This window comes from Moschus berezovskii, chromosome 6, assembly GCF_049115385.1.
Source record: "Moschus berezovskii isolate FMDL1 chromosome 6, NW_MosBer_1.0, whole genome shotgun sequence".
In the NCBI taxonomy this organism is placed as follows: Eukaryota; Metazoa; Chordata; class Mammalia; order Artiodactyla; family Moschidae; genus Moschus; species Moschus berezovskii.
In genome coordinates, this window is record NC_142465.1 from 111,823,394 (window position 1) to 111,843,057 (window position 19,664).

The 19,664-nt window shown below is 53.5% G+C and overlaps 1 protein-coding gene across 7 annotated transcripts in view; it reads left to right on the top strand.

Moving 5' to 3' along the window:
- ERC1 (ELKS/RAB6-interacting/CAST family member 1) overlaps positions 1–15,720 on the top strand; it is a 277,757-nt gene extending 262,037 nt beyond the window's left edge. For 6 of the 7 annotated variants that reach the window (XM_055396335.2, XM_055396333.2, XM_055396332.2 and 3 more), the window contains one exon: positions 10,885–15,720. In XM_055396335.2, the coding sequence (XP_055252310.1) occupies positions 10,885–11,022 (138 nt within the window). In that variant the 3' untranslated portion in view covers positions 11,023–15,720. The remainder of the gene's footprint in view (positions 1–10,884) is intronic. The other variant, XR_016037703.1, reaches the window with a different exon arrangement.
- The last annotated feature ends 3,944 nt before the right edge of the window (positions 15,721–19,664 follow it).

Genomic DNA, 19,664 nt, shown 5'->3' on the forward strand with positions numbered 1-19,664 from the left:
ATCCATGGGGAGTGATTGTAGGCACGTTCTTCAAGGTCAGCTTCCATTTTCCCTGTTACCAGATGCCAGAGGGATGCCACAAAGCACAAAGGTGACCAAACTCCTGTGGAAAAGTAAATGAAGTATTTACTGCCTGGACATGAAATGTGCACCATGCTGTCAGGTCCCTCTGACCACATAAGTTTCATGTTTTATTCAGCAGATAATTGGGCTTCCCTGGTGGCCCAGATGGTAAAGAACCCACCTGCCAATGCAGGAGACTCGGGTTCAATCCCTGGGCCAGGAAGATCCACTGGAGAAGGAAGTGGTAACCCATGGCAGTATTCCTGCCTGGAAAATTGGCATGGACAGAGGAGCCTGGCAGGCTGCAGTCTATGGGGTCACAAAGAGTAGGACATGACCCAGTGACTGAACAACAACAGCAGATAGTTGTGGCAGAATACATGGCAGTTTATTCTAGTTGTTCAAAAACGCAGACTTGGATTGTTTCATGTCTTCATGTCTCCTGGGTCAGTATAGTTTAAACGTCCTGCGAATTGGGGCTGGAGGCTATAGCCTAGATCTGACCGGGATAGTGGACCACTCCGATAGAGGACCGTCACCTCTACAAGGCCCCAATCATCATGTCCATTGACAGCTCAAACCTCCCGGCCTCTGCATCCTGGGACCTTGCTGTTAGAAACCTCAAGTTCAGATTCCTGTCTGCTAAAACCAAACCGAGCATCTCTGTGTGATTTTCCCGCCCATCACCAACCCAACTACAAACACGAATGAATCTGAGTCACTGCCAGGCACAGTGGTATTCGTCCAGTCACGTCTCTTGTAACCATCCCTCCCGCCTTTATACCCACCCCTCCGCCCTCTTGTCTCTCCTCATCCTGTGTCTGCGAACACAAGGCCATTTGCCTTGAAGTAAGGCTTTTCCTCTCATTTAAGACCGTCCTGTTTCGTGGGTCTCTATTAGCTCTCCCTTGGCCTTGACTGGGCTCTGGGGAGAAGCCGTCTCCACCCTGACTCCCTGACCCGTGCTGGGCGGTGGAGGTTCTGGGCCGCTTCCAGGGCTGCCAGCCCGTCCTCCGCTGCCCCACTGCTTCTCCATCCCTCCCACAGGGTCCTGATCCGTCTCCCCCCATCAGCTCTGCTCTCTGACATGGAAGGCACCGTGGGAGCCCTCATGGTCTCCCTCACAGCCAGCCTGTCGTGACGTGTTTTTGTGGGTTGTGGGGCATCTTCTCCCTGCCCAGCCCTTCTCCCTTGCTCCCTCCCATGCATGTTGCTTTGAGAATCCAGATTGAGTTGCTATTGCATTTGTGATTCTTGGCCCGAGTCCCTCTAGAAATCATATTACTACTCTGAATTCAACGAGGGCTGGAGTAGCTACTAAGAACAGAATACATTATCATAACATTCAGCAGACAAAGCCAGAAAATTCGTGCCAGAGGCAAGCTTAGTATCCTGTACTGGTCCCACGGTCCGTCTTTTGAGAGCTTTAACAGCGTGGGTGTCTTGGTGATCGGTTGATGCGTCCTGCTACAAGGTCGTCACCGTCAGACAGTCTTGACTTGGAGATGCTTCAGGTTTATCTTTGGGAAAAGTTGCGGGTGTTCCCCCTCCCCCGGGGCTAACATCTGTTTCTTCAGTTCCTCCTCCAGTTGCTTTTCGGTTGTCTGCTCTGTACAGGCTGCTTTGCTCGGCAGCCTTGGTATGTAAAAAAGAATTCACTGAGGAACTTGCGGAAGCATTGGGGAATTAAACATGTAGCCAACTCCTGAGACACAAGACAAAATGAGTGCTTCAACAACAGTGTTCACTTCTGACAAGGGGTGTCTCCATGACGAAGGATGAGTTAGATGGGAAGCGAGGGTGTCGGAGGTAAGATGGTCCATGTCCCAGGGTGAGGGAACCGCGTCAGCGCGGAAGCACGGAGGATGACCAGGATATACTGGGAAAGTAGGACAGGCTGGATGGTGGCCGCCGTGCCAGAGGGACTGGACTCTGTTTATAGGGAGGAAATCATTTAAGATCTTGGAAGAGGAGGAGCAAACTTAACCCAGCCCATCTTAGGGTTGAGATGGTGCTATGTGCTCAGTCACTTCAGTTGTGTCCAACACTTTGCAACCCTATGGACCGTAGCCCACCAGGCTCCTGTGTCCATGGGATTCTCTAGGCAAGAATACTGGCATGGGTTACCATTTCCTTCTCCAGAGATGGTTGTGAAGCTATTGCAATAAGCAGAAGATGCTAAGATCCAAGAGCCAGTGTCAGGTTTGTGACCAGGAGATCAGAGAGGAAGAAACTAAAGCAAAAGAAACGTGGCCTGAAAAGGACGTTCACAGGAATTCCTCAAAAGAGGAAATGGCCTTATAGACATATTTTTAAATACTTCGCCTCTGTTTTTGGCTTCACTACATAGAACTGTGAATGAAAACAGCCCTGTCGCATTGGCAAGGTTGTGGGGGGGAGGTGGGTGAGACTCAGGGGACCAGGAGGATGGGAAATGGTCACCCTTATTTGTTGACTGAAAGTTAGTGCAGCTGTTCTGAACAGTTTGGTGACATGTCCAGAGCTTTAAAAAGGTGTATACCCTTTGATGCAGGATTCTAAGAAGATAGCTATAGATATGCACGGATTTATGTTTAGAAAATTTCAACACACTAATATTAATAGTAGTGAAAATAGGCTACATTTATAATAATTGAATTAGTGAAATAAATTATATTACATCCATAAAAAGGATTACAATGCAGCCCTTTTTAAATTTGGATTCTAGAGGCACATTTAATCACGTGAAGAACTATTTCATGATTGCAGCCATGAAATTAAAAGATGCTTACTCCTTGGAAGGAAAGTTATGACCAACCTAGACAGCATATTAAAAAGCAGAGACATTACTTTGCCAACCAAGGTCCGTCTAGTCAAGGCTATGGTTTTTCCAATGGTCATGTATGGATGTGATAGTTGGACTATAAAGAAAGCTGAGTGCCAAATAATTGATGCTTTTAAACTGTGGTGTTGGAGAAGACTCTTGAGAGTCCCTTGGACCTCAGGGAGGTCCAACCAGTCCATCCTAAAGGAGATCAGTTCTGGGTGTTCATTGGAAGGACTGATGTTGAAGCTGAAACTCCAATACTTTGGCCACCTGATGCGAAGAGCTGACTCATTGGAAAAGACCCTGATGCTGGGAAGATTGAGAGCAGGAGGAGAAGGGGACAACAGAGGATAAGATAGTTGGATGGCATCACTGACTCAATGGACATGGGTTTGGGTGGACTCCAGGAATTGGTAATGGACAGGGAGGCCTGGCGTGCTGCGGTTCAGGGGGTCTCAAAGAGTCGGACACGACTGAGCGACTGAACTGAACTGAGAGCTGTTTTGTAACACTGTTTCTCCGTGGTTGTTCTGCTGCTTTGAGCTCTTTATATTTCCTCTCGTGCCCTGAATCAGCGTGTCAGTCACACGCACTCACACACACACACCTGCCACAGCTGTGATTGAAGTGCACTGTATCGGCAGGTGGTTTGGGCAGAATTAACACTCTTACAATGTTGAGGCTTCCCATCTGGGATTGTGTCGTATCTCCATTTAAGATACATGGTCCTTCTGCACATAATGCCATGCAGGTTTTCGGTGTGGAGGTCTTAGTTTAGTCAACTTTTGAGAGAGCAGTTTTGATGAAATGGCAAAAAGCTAAATTCTTAGATGTTAAGGAGGAAAGTGGGAAACGGAGGAAGGATATTTAGAGCTGTTTTAGGTATTTGATGGGAAAGAAAGGAAAACGACTTAGCACACATGCACATGAGAGAGGCGGGTTCAGAAAGCTTGGGGTGAGAGAGCCCCCAGAGGCCGTGGTCAGAGGCCGGGGAGGGGAGAGGTTGGGAACAGAGTTAGTTGATGGGCCAGGGCCATGGGAGATGGCTCCAGGTGACCTGGAGGAAGGAGGAACAGGAGCATCATGGGGTCGTTTTGAGATCGGATGTGTCACATCTGCGTTACCTTAATAATGAGTTCCTCAGGCTCCCATCACCTTGCCAACAAAGGTTCGTATAGTCAAAGCTGTGGTTTTTCCAGTAGTCATATACAAATGTGAGAGTTGGACCATAAAGAAAGCTGAGCACCAAAGAATTGATGCTTTCGAACTGTTGTTGGAGAAGATTCTTGAGAGTCCCTTGGACAGCACGGAGATCGAACCAACAACAAGTGAAGTTGCTTGGTTGTGTCCAACTCTTTGCGACCCCATGGACTATAGCCCACCAGGCTCCTCCATCCATGGAATTTTCTAGGCAAGAGTGCTGGAGTGGGTTGCCATTTCCTTCTCCAGGGGATCTAACCAGTCAATCCTAAAGGAAATCAACCCTGAATATTCATTGGAAGGACTGATGCTGAAGCTCTAACACTTTGGCTACCTGATTCGAAGAGCCAATTCATTGGAAAAGACCCCAATGCTGGGAATGATTGAAGGCGGGAGGAGGAGGGGATGACAGAGGATGAGATGGTTGGATGACGTCACTGATTCAATGGACACGAGTTTGAGCAAACTCCAGAAGATGAAGAACAGGGAAGCCTGGCGGGCTGCAGTCCATGTGGTCACAGAGTCAGACAGGACTGAGCAACTGAACAGCAGCAGGCTCACGGCTGCCAGCCCCCAGAGTGGTCTACCCTTTGCCATGGACAGCAGCAGCACCCACATGCAGGATGCCACCGTCCCAGTCAACCTCAGCCACAGTTCCAAGTCCCTGTTTCTTTATTACTTTTTTTTTTTTTTTTTAATTTTTAAAAGCTATTTTTTTGGCTGCTCCAGGTCTTAGTTGCGGCATGTGGGATCTAGTTCCCTGACCAGGGATGGAACCCGGGCCCCCTGCGTTGGGAGCAGAGAGTCTTAGCCACTGGACCAGAGAAATCCCCCCCATTTCTTTGAGCCAACCCTATTTTCTGTCTTCTCTACTGGAGGCAGATGCTGTATACCTCTTACTCCAAGATTCCCTTCCTCCAGAGCATCTCAATTCTCTTAAGGTTAAGCAGGAAGAGGCCCAAGGCGTTTGGGGAAGATTTCATGTTAGGTGTTTATTTATGGAGAAAGCAGAGATGCTGAGATATGGGATTTGATACTGCTGTTACAGGAGCTTATGGGATTCATGGGAACACGTTTGTTTTTTAAATATATTTGGAAATGTTCTTAGGGTTGTTGTTGTTTGTCTTTAGATGCAAAGCTCTCAGCACGTACCCAGAAAATTGCATCTCTGTGTCTAGAGGGGGAGATTCTGTGAACCTACACGCTGCATATGATTATGGTGTTTTTAAGAAAAGAAACAAGACGGTAGTGTTTTTTCACTGTAGTACTTGCGAGGTTAGAACTGGCCTGCCAGTATTAGAAGAGAGTAGGAAGTGGTAGATCTTGTTGGCTTACTCAGCAGAGTTTATATCCACCAAGTCGGGATTTGTCACTTTAACAAGGAAGGGAAGAGGGACAGAGGAGCATTGCAACTAAAATGGAATGAACTTTTTCATTAAATCCCCAATATTGCATGTCTGTACGTTTTGGGAAATCCTTCCCTGTGCTAAGTCTAAGGGGCTTTTCTTTGGGGAGGAGGCAAAGGATGGAGAGACAAGCTGGTGAGGTCAGTTTCAGAAGCTGGAACACACCTTTCCTGGTTCGTGCACAGGGTCTACTACATGCTGAAACCACACAGAAATCGCCTTTTTTTTTTCTTTTTTGCATGTACTGTGCATGCTAATGAAATACTGTTAAATAACGAGGTACTAATCCCCCTCAAGATTTGTTCTCACACCTGTGCTGCAAGAGCACAGCTGTCTCAAGTCTTCGTTTGGTTTCTTCATGTTGCCTTTCTTCCTTGAGTGGTCTGAAGTTTTAATGACACTTTTCCCGACACTCAGCACTCCTCAGACCTCAGATGACGAGAGCTTTGCATTTCAGAGTCAAAACAGAAATCCTCATTTGAGAAGCAGTTCCCGTTTCACAGGAAAGGTTGATCTTTGAGATTTTTTTTCGAGACAGGAAATAACTAGTGTGTGATGGATCGAGTGCCAGTGGAATCTCTCTCTGCCCTGCTGTGCCCACGTGTGGTGCTGCTTCCAGGTCAAGTGCAGGCCAGCCTTGATCCCCAGAGATGGAGAGGGACCCGCCAGTGAAGGAGCACTGCCTCCTCTCTTCTCGCCCCTCTGTCTAAGCACCTCTCCCCAGGCAGACCATTCATTAGATGTTGGGAAAGCGTAGCCTTGTGGCCGGCCTCTGGTTTTTCCCAATCTCTATCCCTCCTGGCTCTCTCTGGCCCTCCCCCAGTTCTGTTGCCCTTCCCACTTCCGCTTCCAGCCCTGATGACGGGGGTCTCGAGCGCGTTTCCTCTCACCCTGCGCCTCAGTCGCACCTGATGGCGCCGTCAGCTCACTCCAGTCTGTCCCCACTGTTCTGATAATGAGGTGCCTGCAGTGGAGGCCAGAGCCCTCGGTGGTCATCACAGAGAGCGTGTGGGGTGTGGGGGCAGTGCCCATGCCCGGCCAGGCTAGGGAGACCTGCGTTACTTCTGTCAAGACCTGGTAGATTCCATGACCCCAAACCCCGGGGACCAGCCGAGCGCATCTCCCCTTGCTCTGCGCCTGCTCCGCTCTTGCTGGTTTTCTGTCTGGAACGAGCCTTCTCTGTCTTCGAACATCTCCCGTCACCTCCTCAAGGGACTCTCCCCTCTTCTCCTCCTTTCCACCCTGGCTGAAGCTGCAGCATTTTTCTCCCTCTCAGCGGGCATTTGCTCTGCAGGACTTTGCAGGCAGGACTTAGTGTGTCCTTACAGTTTCGTTGAGACAGAATTCACACATCGTGCAATCCACATTTAAAAGGCATGATTCTCAGAGTTGCGTGGCCACCACCACAGCCAGCTTTCAGCGTGTTCATCAGTCCGCAGGCCCTCCCACCACCCCATCCCGCCCTCACCCTGGGCAGCACTGGCCGCCCCCTCACTGGGTTTTCTTGTCTGGACATTTCATAAAAATGGGACCGTCTAGAATGCGGCCTTCTGTGACTGGCCTCTTTCACTCTGCATAGTGTTTTCAGGGTTCATGTGGTAGCCTGGGTCAGAATTCCATTCCTTTTCATGGGCACACCAGTCAGTACTTTTTGGATGAATGTTTCATACATTTCTGTTGGCTTCTTCTCTTAGGCTTAGCATATGCAACAGTTATACATTTGAAAAATCCGTGCAGCTTTGGATATTTACACTCCATGTTTTTATTCGTATTTCTTTTAGTAAGATCGACAGTGCTTGTGGGTATTAAACAGTACAGAAGTCCACAGAGTAAAATACAAATCATTCCATCCACTCAGACTAACCACTCTTCATAGTTCTTGTTTCTTTGTCCGTACATTTTTCTGTACATAAGCCGAAACACACAGACCTCTCTCACCTCTTGTTTGACACTGAGGTCAGTGAGAAAAGTTTCATTCTTACAAATTGCCTTGGTAAACATACCTGTGCATACATTCTTGAATTTCTTACTGGTATTTTGTGTAGAATGTACTCTAGAAAGTGGAATTATTTCCATAAAGTATACATGCAATTAAATTTGGTTGAAGAGACCAAAGTGCTCCCCAGTCTCTATATTCTCATCAGTGGAATATATGAGGGCCACTTCCTTAGGTCTTTACCAACACTGATTGTTAACAATCTTTGAAGGTTTTGTTGCCAATGCGATGGGAGGGGGGAAAAAAAACCAAAACCCTATCTTGTTTAATTTATTATTCTTTAATTATTCATGACAGCTGACTATCATTTATGTGCTTATTAACCATTTGCATTCCTTCTGTGAGTTTTTGGTTCATATCCTCTGCCCGTTTTTTCTATTAGGTTGTTAGGAGTATTGTTATCACTTTCGTTAATATATTGATAGCAGTCCTTTTTGTTTTATTTATTCTAAACATTTCCCAAGCAGAAACTTGTATTTTTACTTACATCTTTCCTGTCTCCATACAAATGTTTTAAATGTTCGACTAGCCAAATCCTCCCCCTTTTTTTTTTCCTTTCATAGCTTTCTTTAAAAGCACTACTTGCTATGTTAGTCAGGCTGCTATAACAAAATGCCGTAAGCTGGGTGGCTTAGCAGCAACAGAGGTTTGTTCCTCAAGGTTCTAGAGGCTGCGGGCCCAGGATCCTGGCACACAGGCTGGTTCTACCGAGGGCTGTGCTCTGAGCTGCAGATGGCTCACTTCTCAGGTCCTCACGAGGGGGGATGGAGGCGGTCTCTGAGTTCTCCTCATTCATGAGGGCTCCACCCTCACATCCAAGCATCTCCAGAAGGCCCCCACCTCAGATCGTCACAATGAGATGAGAATTTCAACATAAGGATCTCAGGGGACACACACAGTCAGTCATCACAGCCCACAAAGAATAAGATAAACAGCATTTATCTATCCCCCAGCCCAAGATAAGAAGCTGAAGCAGCAGCACAACCTCATAACCTCCTCTCTCGCCCTGCGTGGCGGGAGAGACCTAAGCATCTCAGCCCGGGGCTCTGGCCCAGGCCGCTGTGTTCACAAGGCACCTGATGCCCTGGCTTTCCCTTTTTCGAAGACTCGCAGTCACATGACACAACTAGAGCTGGGGACGCACCGACTTCGCGTGGTCTGAACCTGGCCCTTGCCAGACGCTCAGGACCAGACATCCTGGTCTTTTTTCAACATTTAACAGAAGATCACCGGCTCTGAATCTGTCCCCAGCTTTTTGATATATTTGAAAAAGCAGCATGCTCATTCTTGGCTCAGAGCATCTAGATTCTGTCAACAGTGTAACTGAAACTTTGCTTCTTTTTGCATTTTAATCCACATGCTCTTTCTGGGTTATCTTATCTGCTTAATAAAAAACAGCAGTAACAGTTTTGATAACAACATCTAACATTTCCCTAGCACTTTCTGTGTGTCAGACATTGTGCTGTACTTGATACAAATATTAAGGCATGAAAACCACCCTGTAATAATCATTGCCCCTTTTTAAAGACGAGGAAACTGAGGCTCCAAGGGGTCTGGGTCATGTAGACCCGTCATTGGCAGAGCTAACCTTCAGTCCCAGGCAGCCTCACTCCAGAGTCTATGTGTTTAACTACACTGTAAACTCAGTTCTCAGTTTCCTTCCTTCCCTAAAGCCTGCTCTGCCTCCTGTATTTTCAGGCTCATCTGCCTTGTTCTCTGTCCCTCCTCCCACCAGTCCAGCCTTAGGAAATTCTCCCACCCACTTGCCCCTCTTCGTTCCCACCGCACCCCCCGCCCCGAGCCTGTATTCCTCCTTCATTCTCCCCTGGGCTCGTGACAGTGACCTCCCTGGACGTGCTCTTCTTCCACCCATGTGACCTGCTTCAGCTTCATACTGTCTTCTGAGAACACGACACCGATCACATCACTGTGCTGTCTTAAAGCTCTTGGGCTTCTGGTTGCTGCTATCGCCCTGTGGTTCTCACCAGATGAAACCTGAACCCTTAGCTCTGCATACACTGCCTGGCCCCAGTCTGTCCCTCCAGCCTCACCTCTGCCATTCTGCACTCCATCCCCCGCCTGATGCTCAGCAGCTGGGGGAGGGGTGTGTCTCACCATCCCTAGACCTGCACCCCTCAATGGCTTGCAAGTCTGCACCTGTTCTATCCACTCGACTGCTTCTTCTGTTTCTGACCTCCCAGATGCACTCCTGTTCAGCCTTCAGGAACATCCGGGACTGCCCCCAGGGTGACGTGGGCATCCTCCTGTCTGCCCCGCCGCGTGTTCAGGCCTCGGTCACCGCCCTTTCCTGGCTGGGTCATAGTCATCTGTGTACTTGCTCGTCTCCTGGGAGGGCTCCAGAGCAAGGGCCAAGTCTGTCGCGTTTCAGCGCCAAGCACAGAGTAGGCCCTCATACACACTGGTACAGCACATGGAAGAATGTCAGAGTGTTTAAACAATAGGAGATACACTTCTAAACAAGCTCAGTTTCTCTTTGGCTCAGTCAGCAGGCCTGAGGTAGGGAGGCTCCTGCTCTGAGCAGAAGCACATGGCAGGGGCTGGGGTCCTCCCTCAGGCAGGGACCAGTGTGCACGATCCTGTCTGATCACGCATGAGCCCCGCCCCCTCCTGGGCCTGAATATGACGGTGTGGCCCAGTGGGAGGACATTCCTGGAGTGAGAGCACCAGGGTGGGATCCCAGCTCTGTAGGTCACCGTCTGGGGGCCTTGGACCAGCCTCTAACCTTCGTCTTCAAGAGGAGATATTCGATACTCCTTATACTTTCCTGATTGTTAATTCTGATACAGGAAGACTTTACATGGAAACTGACTCTTCTTCATCATTTTTTTTCTTCTTTTTTAGCTTCACTGAGCTAAAATCGACAAAATGGTAATATATTTAAGGGGACAGCTGACGGTGTGATGTACACAGACATTGTGAACAGTTTCTCCAGCCTTTCAGTCGAGTAAACATGTCGTGTCACAATTTCCTCTTTTTCTGTATGAGAACCCCTAAACCCTGCTCTCCTAGCAGATTTCCGTGTGTGACACGGTATCATTGATGGTCATCACCAGGTTGTACATTAGACCTCAGACCTCATTCATCTCGGAACTGAAAGTTTGTGCCTTTTTACCCCCCCCCCCCACTTCCGTTTCTCATACCTCCAGCCCCTGGCGGCCACTGTCCCTCTCTCTGCTTCTCGAATTTGACTTGATGTTTCTCCCTCCAGGTTCCATGCATAGGTGATACCATGCGGTGTTTGTCTTTCTCGGTCTGGCTCATTTCACTGAGCGCAATGCCCTGCAGGCTCATCCACATGTTTGCCAGCATCCTTCCTTTGTTGATGAAGGGTAATTCTGAACTCAGTGCGAACAGGCTTGATTTATTTCACCTGATTCCATCTCTCCTTTCAGCTTCAGAGCGAGCAGGAGAAAGGTGAGCGGGACAATGCCGAGTTGCAGGAGTTTGCCAACGCCGTCCTGCAGCAGATCGCAGATCACTGCCCCGACATCCTGGAGCAGGTGGTCAACGCCCTGGAAGAGTCATCCTGACCCCTCACGGGAGCGGCCAACCCAGAAGCCCGAGCACTGAACCTTGGAGCCAGGAGAGGAGGCATGCGAGGAGCCGGGCCCTAGGCTCCTGGCACCAGACACACTACAGACCCTGTCCCGTCTCGCTTAATCCCTCCAGTGAGGCGCCAGCGCTGTTTTTCGTCTGTCTTGTAACCTGCTTCCTTCTCTGGGTGTCGTCCCCACACTAACTGTCCTGCTGTCCCAGCCGGGTGAGCAGCCGAGTCTCCGTGGAGAGCTACCCTCCGGCCATCAGCAGTGACACTGTGGACGCTGGTGGCTATGCCCTGATGGGGACACGGGGAGAGCCCTCCTCCCCCATCTGTCACATGAGGATGGAGTCTGGACGCTGCGGAGCTTGGCTTTCTGGGGGATGCTTCACTGCGGACCCAAGCGCTGCATGTTCTGATACCAGAACAGGTGCTTTCCCCTAAAAGGGTTTAAAAAAAATCCCGAAAAGAGTATTAACAGAAAGAGAGGAGGGGGAGCGGGACCAGGGACCCGGAGCCGACCAGCTCTCCTCTCCTGTCCGTGCTGGTGGCTGTCCGCAGGAGGCATCTAGGCAGGCCTGTGGGCGGGTGCGCGGGGAACCGGCCTCCCTGCCTTCTGGTCCTCATGCTTGTCCTCAACCTCTGGGTGAGCCCCTCTTGCTTGGTGCATTGGATCACAGCCATCACTGAAAGAGGGCAGCGTGGCCGCGCCCGCAGCTCTGCTGCTGCAGAATGTGACCGGCCCTCTGGGCCAGGCTGGCTTCCCCGACGTCTCCGTCTCACCCCTGAAGAGCGCTCCTGCCTGCCCCCACCCCACCCCTACCCTGCACTCCAGGCTTGGGCACGCCCCGCCCCGCCCACCCCTGCTGCAGCCTCATCCTGACCCACAGCGCCCCCACCCACCCCTGCTGCAGCCTTCATCCTGAACCACAGCCTCTGCCACGCATGGATGTCGCTCATCACACATGCACTCCTTCCCCTCTTCCGCTCAGACCGTGTTTATGAAGTGCCTGTGTGGCTGCCAGGCACCAGCCTTGAAGACAGCCTCTGGGTGGGGCGGGGTCAAGGATTCTGTGAGATGCACCTGGTCCGATCTTAAGTCTTAATAGAGGGCAGCTTTTCCAGAAAAATCTTCCACAAATCAGCGTTTCTCATTATAATGGAATTTATGGGTTTGGGGGGCAAGAGGCTGCATCAGTTTTAGCCTGTAGGATAGGATCCCCTCTGATGACTTGGAATTTGGGGGTTTGCTCCCCTGAAGGAGCGTGCTGACGGTGACGGTGTCTTCTCTGCACATCCATGTGCTTCTCGATGAACTTGGCCGGCTCCGTGTTGCAAATCAGAAAATCGACCCCAAAGTTGCAGATCCGGTTGAGAGTACTTCAAGCATAGACAGTGGCAGTCATAAATATCAGGCACCGAGAAACAGACCACTTAACCCGAATCTCACCCTTTGATCACCTCTCCGGCCAGACACCCAGCAGACGCTCACGTCCTCTGATAAAGAGTTGCTGGGCTAAATGGGTTTTCTTCCCCTTCCCCAGTTATTCACCCAGAGAATCCGAGGCTGCCTGTCAGGTCATCACAGCCGTCAGTCCCGTATCTTCCCACCAGCAGCCTGTGACGGTCCCATTAACTTATATGGTCACAACTCCAGCAGCCCCCACTCCCTGCCGTGAACCAGCTTCCCCCCATAAGAAGCTGTCGAGGGCTCCTTATCGAAGGTTTAAATGGACTCAGCTCATAAGTTTCTTACTGAGATGCTTCCTGACAGCCGGGCTGGCCAGAGCGGGGGTGCCACAGGGCTCAGACAGTAAGTGGTGGCCGTTCGTGGTGAATTACCTCAACCCCGTTTACTTATTGCACTGCCCGTAAATCGCATAGAAAGCCCCAGTGTTTTAGGGCCGGAGCCCTGGAATCTCACATTGTCCACCACAATGGGAGGACCAAGGTAGAAGGACCTCCTCCCTGGCCTGCAGGAGGAGGAGGCCCCATGCAGGGCAGCGGCCCAACCGGCTCTTATCCTGGTGGTTTCCCGGACCCCGCCGGATCCACCTTTCCCGTCAAATACAGTCCCTGCTGCCTGCCTGTGGATACCTGTAGGGTTGCTCTGGGCGGACACCGTCTGTCTGTCCCTGAACCAGGCAGGACTCTCCTCTGCCTCCTGGGGGGTGGTCCTTGCATCGCAGTGGTTCTGGGGGCTGTTTGGTCCTGGATGAGGGTCCACTCTGGCTGAAGTTTAATAGTGAACAAGGACCTGCCTATACCACAAGGGCAAATTGAATGTAATCGCCAGCATTTAGCATCTTACTGAGTGTAGGTCTCTCTCTCAGCCAACGTTTGCTAAGGGTGCAGTTCCCAGCACACGAGCCTTGTGCCCCCTGACCTCTCCTGGCTTCATGGTTGTATGAGGTCACGAGCTGCTCCCGAAGGTCTGTGACCTTGAAGACGCGCTGCAGGCTGCCTAACATGCCCACCAAAACCTCCATCCTCCCGGCACATCTCGTTGCCCTGAGCACCTCGAGCTCTGTCCCCAGGTCACAGTTGTCACGGGGGGCAGCAAGAAGGAGAGTGGGTGGCACCGACCTGGGGTGCAGGGCGGAAGTTTCCCACGGTGCCCGTCTCTTCCCGGGTCCTGCCCCTCCACTGCAGGCACTCGCTGGGCTCGTGATTAAGCGTCAGGGTGCAGGTCTACAAGGGTTGTGGACACTGTTTGAAATGGAAAAGACGTCAGGTGGGCTCTCACATGTGAAGAAGGGAGCAGGGCTCCAGAACTCCATTTCAGCTCTGACCTTGACCGCATACCTGACCATCTGAAGGGGGCCTGAGAGCTCCCTCTTCCTAACTCTTCTTAGGAACGCAAGTGAAGCAGACGGGACCCAAGGCGCTTCTAGCATGGATGGCAGCAGCTGGGCTCACCCTTTGTGTCCAGAAAGGTCTGGGGTTTTCCAGCAGCTCGCCCACCCCCCGGAGCGAGAGGAGGAGAGGAAGTCATCTCCAGCTGTCGGTAACTGCTGACAGGATTTGCCGCTGACCCAGCCCGCGTGCCCTTCCCTCCCTGCTGTGGACTCCACCACGTGAGCAAAGGCCCCAGGGCAGGGAACGAGCAAAAGCGGACTTGGGCTCGAGTGGCTGTTCCCAAGTCCCCGTGGACCCTGTGTGGGCCCCCGACCCCACCCCAGCCTCATCTCCCATCAGCCGCGGAGCGCAGGGCTGTGGGGGTGCGGGGGGAGAAGAGGGAGCAGCAGCCGGCCGTGCAGACCCAGGCCCACCCACCACTGCCAGCCCTGACCCCTCAGCAGGGGCTCGGCCATCGAAGAAAGGTCTTGAGAGGAATCTGGTGTTTCCTCCCTGGAAACTAAGGGAATACAGGAAGAAAACAGGGAAAATCCTTCTGAACAAAATGGCTGTCCTGTGCTTTTGAAGCAAAAACTTTCGAAACTTTTTAGTGTCCAAACTGTAACCAAGTGTCCCCCGGTGTTTCCTGGCGTGTGTGGCGAGTGCTGTGACCCCCGTCGTAGGTGGTTCTCCTGGCCCCGGGGGAGCGGCGGGTTAGCGATTGATTTACAGGGAGTGGGCTCCTGCCCCACCCCACCTACTCTTTCGTTTCTCTGCTTGTCGATATTGTCCGTGTGGTTCAGAGAATCGGGGCGGTTCCATTGTGTCCGTTGTTGAGATTATTAAGATATTACAGAGTAGTTGTAGAACTGAAAAATTAAGGAGCTGTGTTTCTAAAATAAACCAATATCATGTTAATAAAGGAATTCAAGCTCTGGGTCAGCCAGACACCACCCCTCTCCCCGTAAGGTGGCCGAGGTGGCAGGCAACCGGCTGCTGAGCTCGGGAGGGGCTCCTGGGGCCCGGCTTTCCTGTCCACCCTCAGGGCCTCTGCCAGAGGCTCTCAGATCCTTGACCCCATAGCTGCCCTCACCCCTACGCTGGTCCCCGCCTGGCGTGCCGAGTCCCGTGTGGTCATCTGGGCCTGGTGCTGGCCCCTGAGCCCCGCACCAGCCACAGAACCTCCTCCTGCCCACTTGGTGCTATACTCTCCGGGGCCCATCCAGGATGGGCCCAGCCCCAGCCAGCCTGGAGCCTGCAGTCCGGGTGGGGGGCCGGCTCAGAGCCCAGCCCCTCTGGCTTCAGTCCCTGCAGCCTTTCCCTGAAAGCTTGTGAGACCCCCCCCCCGGCAGGCTGCCCATCTGGGCCCCAGCAATGGCCTGGCCAGGAAAGGAGGTGACCCCCCACTGAGCCAGAGAGCCCGGCCCTGGTGGGGCTGCCTCCCCACCCACCACAGAAGTATTGCACACGCCCTGGGCCCCCAGGGGCAGCCCGAGGCACTCGAGCCCAGCGGGTGTGCGGGGCATAGACTGGGGTCTCCTAGGGTTCCCCTGCCCCCCGGCTTGAGGAGTGAGAGCCGTCCCTGCTGAGGAGCCGGGGCCCCGGGTGCTGACCCTGCAGCTTGAGTCCTTTTGGCAACGGTAGCGGCCGACAGGGTGGTGTCTGAGCAGGCCCACCACCGCCGTCCACTGCACGCTGGCCCAGCGGTGTCACTGACACGATCATGACGTTACAGAGAAACTGTGTTAGAGTCGACTTTGCCTTGATAACTATTGTAAACACTTTGTTCATTTTTTTTTCTTTTTTATTCACAAACTAAATCCATCAGGAGATTATAAAGTTATTTAAAAATCGCGTGCTGTTTTTCTTTGAGCCTCATGCAGTCTGCTCATCCAGGAAGGATGTGTCCTCAAATGCTAGAACGGCAGGAGAGGCCGGCAGTCCCCGCACGGTCAGCCACACCGGGAATCCCTGGGAAGCGGGGATGCTCAGGTCACGGGAAGGCAGAGGAGTGGACAGCACCCCGGCCCTGACAGGCTGACAGTGACTCTGAAAAGGGGAGCCCCTCTGGGCATCCGCCTGGACTCGGGGCTGGCCGCCCCGCTTACTGGGCTTCACAGTTTGCACACCGAGGCCCGAGCCGGGGTCCCCACCTCACTCTGTCCCAGAGCAGCGCCCACAGGTCTGATTCAGATGGGGCTGGAACCACCCCCCCAACCCCGGGACATGTGCTGACATGTATACCCTGGACCACGTGAGCTGCGTAATCGGACAGAACGGGGGTCGGGAACAAGGAGGGCATGGGGGCTGCCAGGACCGTCTGCTGGGAAGACGGCAGCCCCGGGCCTGATGAGAAGAAGCTCTTCTGGGGACTTTGGTGAGAGTTGTTTTCTCTGCTTCACTTTGTGCCTCTGCCTCCCGCACAAGGGACTCAGCCCCCTCGCCGCGTCCCCTCCCTCTCCATGCAGGTTTTGCAGCCCACTGACACTGGCACCAGGCCGAACGCTTCCCTCCCGCAGCCCTGCCCACACCCGGCTCTGCCCGGCCTCGCTCCCCCCAGCAGGGAAGGCCTGGAGTGGGCTCAGTCTCACTGAAGGATGTGTGTTTTGCTGCATAAATGAAATCGCCACCAAGCGCCAATGTGTCCGCCACAGCGAGCTGTCGGGTGACACTGGTCACTGTCCCCAGGGTCTCCCATTCATCCTGCCTTGCTGCTTGTGATTCGCCCCATGGTCACCCACTCAGCTGCAGACAGGGACGCAGAGGCCCCGAGGTGTAAAGAGAATACGTGAGAGAACTTGCAGTGGAGAATTCCGCCTGTGAACTCGGTTTCTTCTCTGGATTGGGAGAAGACTGCTATGAGTTGGAGCCTCTTGGGCTGGCTCGAAGACAATTAGGCGCTGGTTAGACCTGAGGGAGCATTCCAAGGAAGCTGGTTTGAGATCCACACACTTTCCCAGGTGTTGGGGGAGTATGGGAGAGGGCCCTGGACTCGCAGCCCAGAGCCTCCGCAGCCCTTGACCTCAGCCCCGCTACGTTCTCTAGGTCACAGGCCATGAGGAGGATAGGGGCAATCGTGATTCTCCTGCTTGAGAGCGGAGAACTGCATTCTTCAGGTCTGCAGCTGCTCTAAGACCCCCCAGCAGGTGCATCCAGAGGCGGCCCCCAGCAGGACACGGACACGGAGACTGGCCCGTGAGTGTCGCTGAAGCCAGCGGCTCCTGGCGGGTTGCCTCAGGCTCCAGTTTCCTTTTCTTGTGGTTTTATTCTTCAGGGCTCCTTTCAGACTTTGGTGGGAAGCCATGGTTTCCGTCTCCCCCCTCCAGAGTTGTGGGTGGGCAGCAGGTGGCCTCCACCCCGGGATGGCTCGGAGGAGACAGGAGCTGGGAGCTTCATCTGGCTCTCCTTGGATTGTCACTGCAGCATGGAGTCAGGCTGAGCTGCGGCTTCAGGAGCCTCCCGACACTTCAGGAAAAAAGAGAACGTGAGTAGCCACTCAGCCTCTGTCTGTGGGGCCACCGTGGGACGTCCCCGGGGGCCTGACGGGCAGCCGTCCAGGAGAGGCCAGGCCAGCGGATGCCCACCCTGCTGGACGGGCAGGGAGCCAGGGCAGAACAGGGCTTGGCCTGTGGGAACCTTGGCCGTGCCCAGGAAGGCAAGGGTCCAGAAGTCAGACGACGGGATCGCCTTCTGGTCTGTGCTGTGTGTCAGGCTGTGGCCTCGAGAATTCACCTGGCTTCTCTCATCTTTAGTTTCCTCATTTTAAAACAGAGATAAGGATGCTCACTGCCACATGTGTGGGGCCATGAGGCCTGGAGAGGGACTTCTCCGGTAGGAGTCGCCAGCCTCTTCGCCTGCCCTGTTCCACCACCTGACCCCCTGCTGGAACTTGGCCACGGTGCCCTCACCTGGAGGCATCGGATGCCAGCAGTCACATGGCTTCTGCTTTAGAGGGCAAAGCCCAGATGCCAATGTGCTGTCTCATCGGCCGGGCCGCGCCAATCTCCCGGGGATGGGCTCCTGAATGCAGGCTTTGTCCGCCCACCTCTTAGTCACGGTGACAAAGGACGCCCAGGAGACGAGAACCCGACGCCAGATTCTTGAGCCAGGACGTCACGCTGCGGAGCCCAGCCTGCGGCCCCCAGCATGGACTGGAACCTGCAGACGCTGCAGGAACGCTCCGACCCCAGCTCCCCACCCAGGCCAGCGGCTGGAAAGTCCCTGAGGGCGGGCGTCTGCTCCTCCTCTGGCCTCGAATGCAGTGGTGCGTACAAGGGCTCGTAGCGGAACACACCAGGCATGGGAACGGGCCTGCTCTCGTCAGGTCTCCCACAAGCTTTAATTCCAGGATGGTCCAGGATGTGTCGCTGGACGTGCATGAGCTGGGTGTCTGCTAGAAGGCGGCCTCCCCTGCGCGCCGGACCTCAGAGCCAGCCTGCGGGGTCCCGGCTGCCCCCTGCTAAGGGCCGGGGCGGCTTGGAGAGGGGCAGTCTGGGCCTGACCCTGGAACTCGGAACCCTGAGAGGATTTCACTGTGCCAGGCCTCACCATCTGCACGCCCTGGGCTCAGGTCCTCAGGGTCATGGCATTTCCCTCAGTGCCCCTGAGCTGACTGATGAGGCTCCTTCCTGCCTCACAGCCGGAGGGCAGAGACCCCGCGTCTAAGGCAGGTACTGCTGCTTCAGAAGAGAGTCTCTGTACTGAAGGCTCGATGGATGTTCTGGGAACTTGCCAGGGACTGAGATGCAACTGGTCTTCGTAAAGTTCCCTCCCCTCCCCAGAGAGAGAGTGTGTGTGTGCACACATGTGCGTGTGTGTGCACTCCGGGTTCACACACCCCTGTACAGGCTTTGGCCCAGTGTGAGGGTCTCCCTGCAATGAAGGAAATGAGTAAAAAGCTTCAACATTTTTGTTCCCCTTGGAGGCCTGCAAAGAAGGTGTTAAGAGCACAAGATTTAAATCATAAATTTTATTAAAAGCCAAGCAGCCCAACATGTGGCTGTTGCCAACTTGGACGGTCTTTGGGGTGAAGCTGCCCTGAGCTAATCCAGAAGGAATCAGTGGGGGAAGCGGGTGGAGCCTCGGCCGGCAGGAGTGGGGAGGCCCGCACCCCGGGATCCTTCCCTCCACCCTCCCTCACGCTTCTTCTTCATCCAGTGGAGCCTCAAGCTGCCAGGACTCCAGATAAGGGGGAGGAGCATCCACTCCAGCTGGCCCAGAACCGGCCACAGGTGCCCCCTGAGTGACATTTGGGAGACACGCAGGACAGGGAGCCCCAGCTGCCCTCCCATCTTCTCCACCCTCCTGCAACAGCTGGAGTTCTGTGTCCAAGACACCTAGGAAATGCCCCTCCCCAGACCTGCTGGAATGGGAGACCCCCCTCTTTCCCAGGATGGGGACCCTACCCAGCCTCTCACGAGACACAGGAAGCTATGTGAGATCCTCTGATCTGGGAAGCAGCACCTCCCAGTACGGACAGGATCAAGGTACAGAGATTGGGCAGAGGGGCTCCCCCAGGACAGCCTTGTCCCCAGCCCAAGCTGTTCCCAGACGCCTCCCTGGCCCCAGCCCGGCGCTCGCCTTGGCTCTGTGTCAGCTCCGAGGGGAGCTCTGCGTCACGAGTCACCGCGACTTTGTGCCTTGAGCTCTGCAGCCCACTCGCCAAGGGTGGGAGCATGGCTCTGCAGCACCTCGGCTGGGGGGCTGAAACCGCCATCCCTGAGCCGGACCCGGAGGGCCTCAGCCATGGACAGGGGCCTTGGATCTGTCCGGCCAGTCAGACTTCCTGTCTTTACT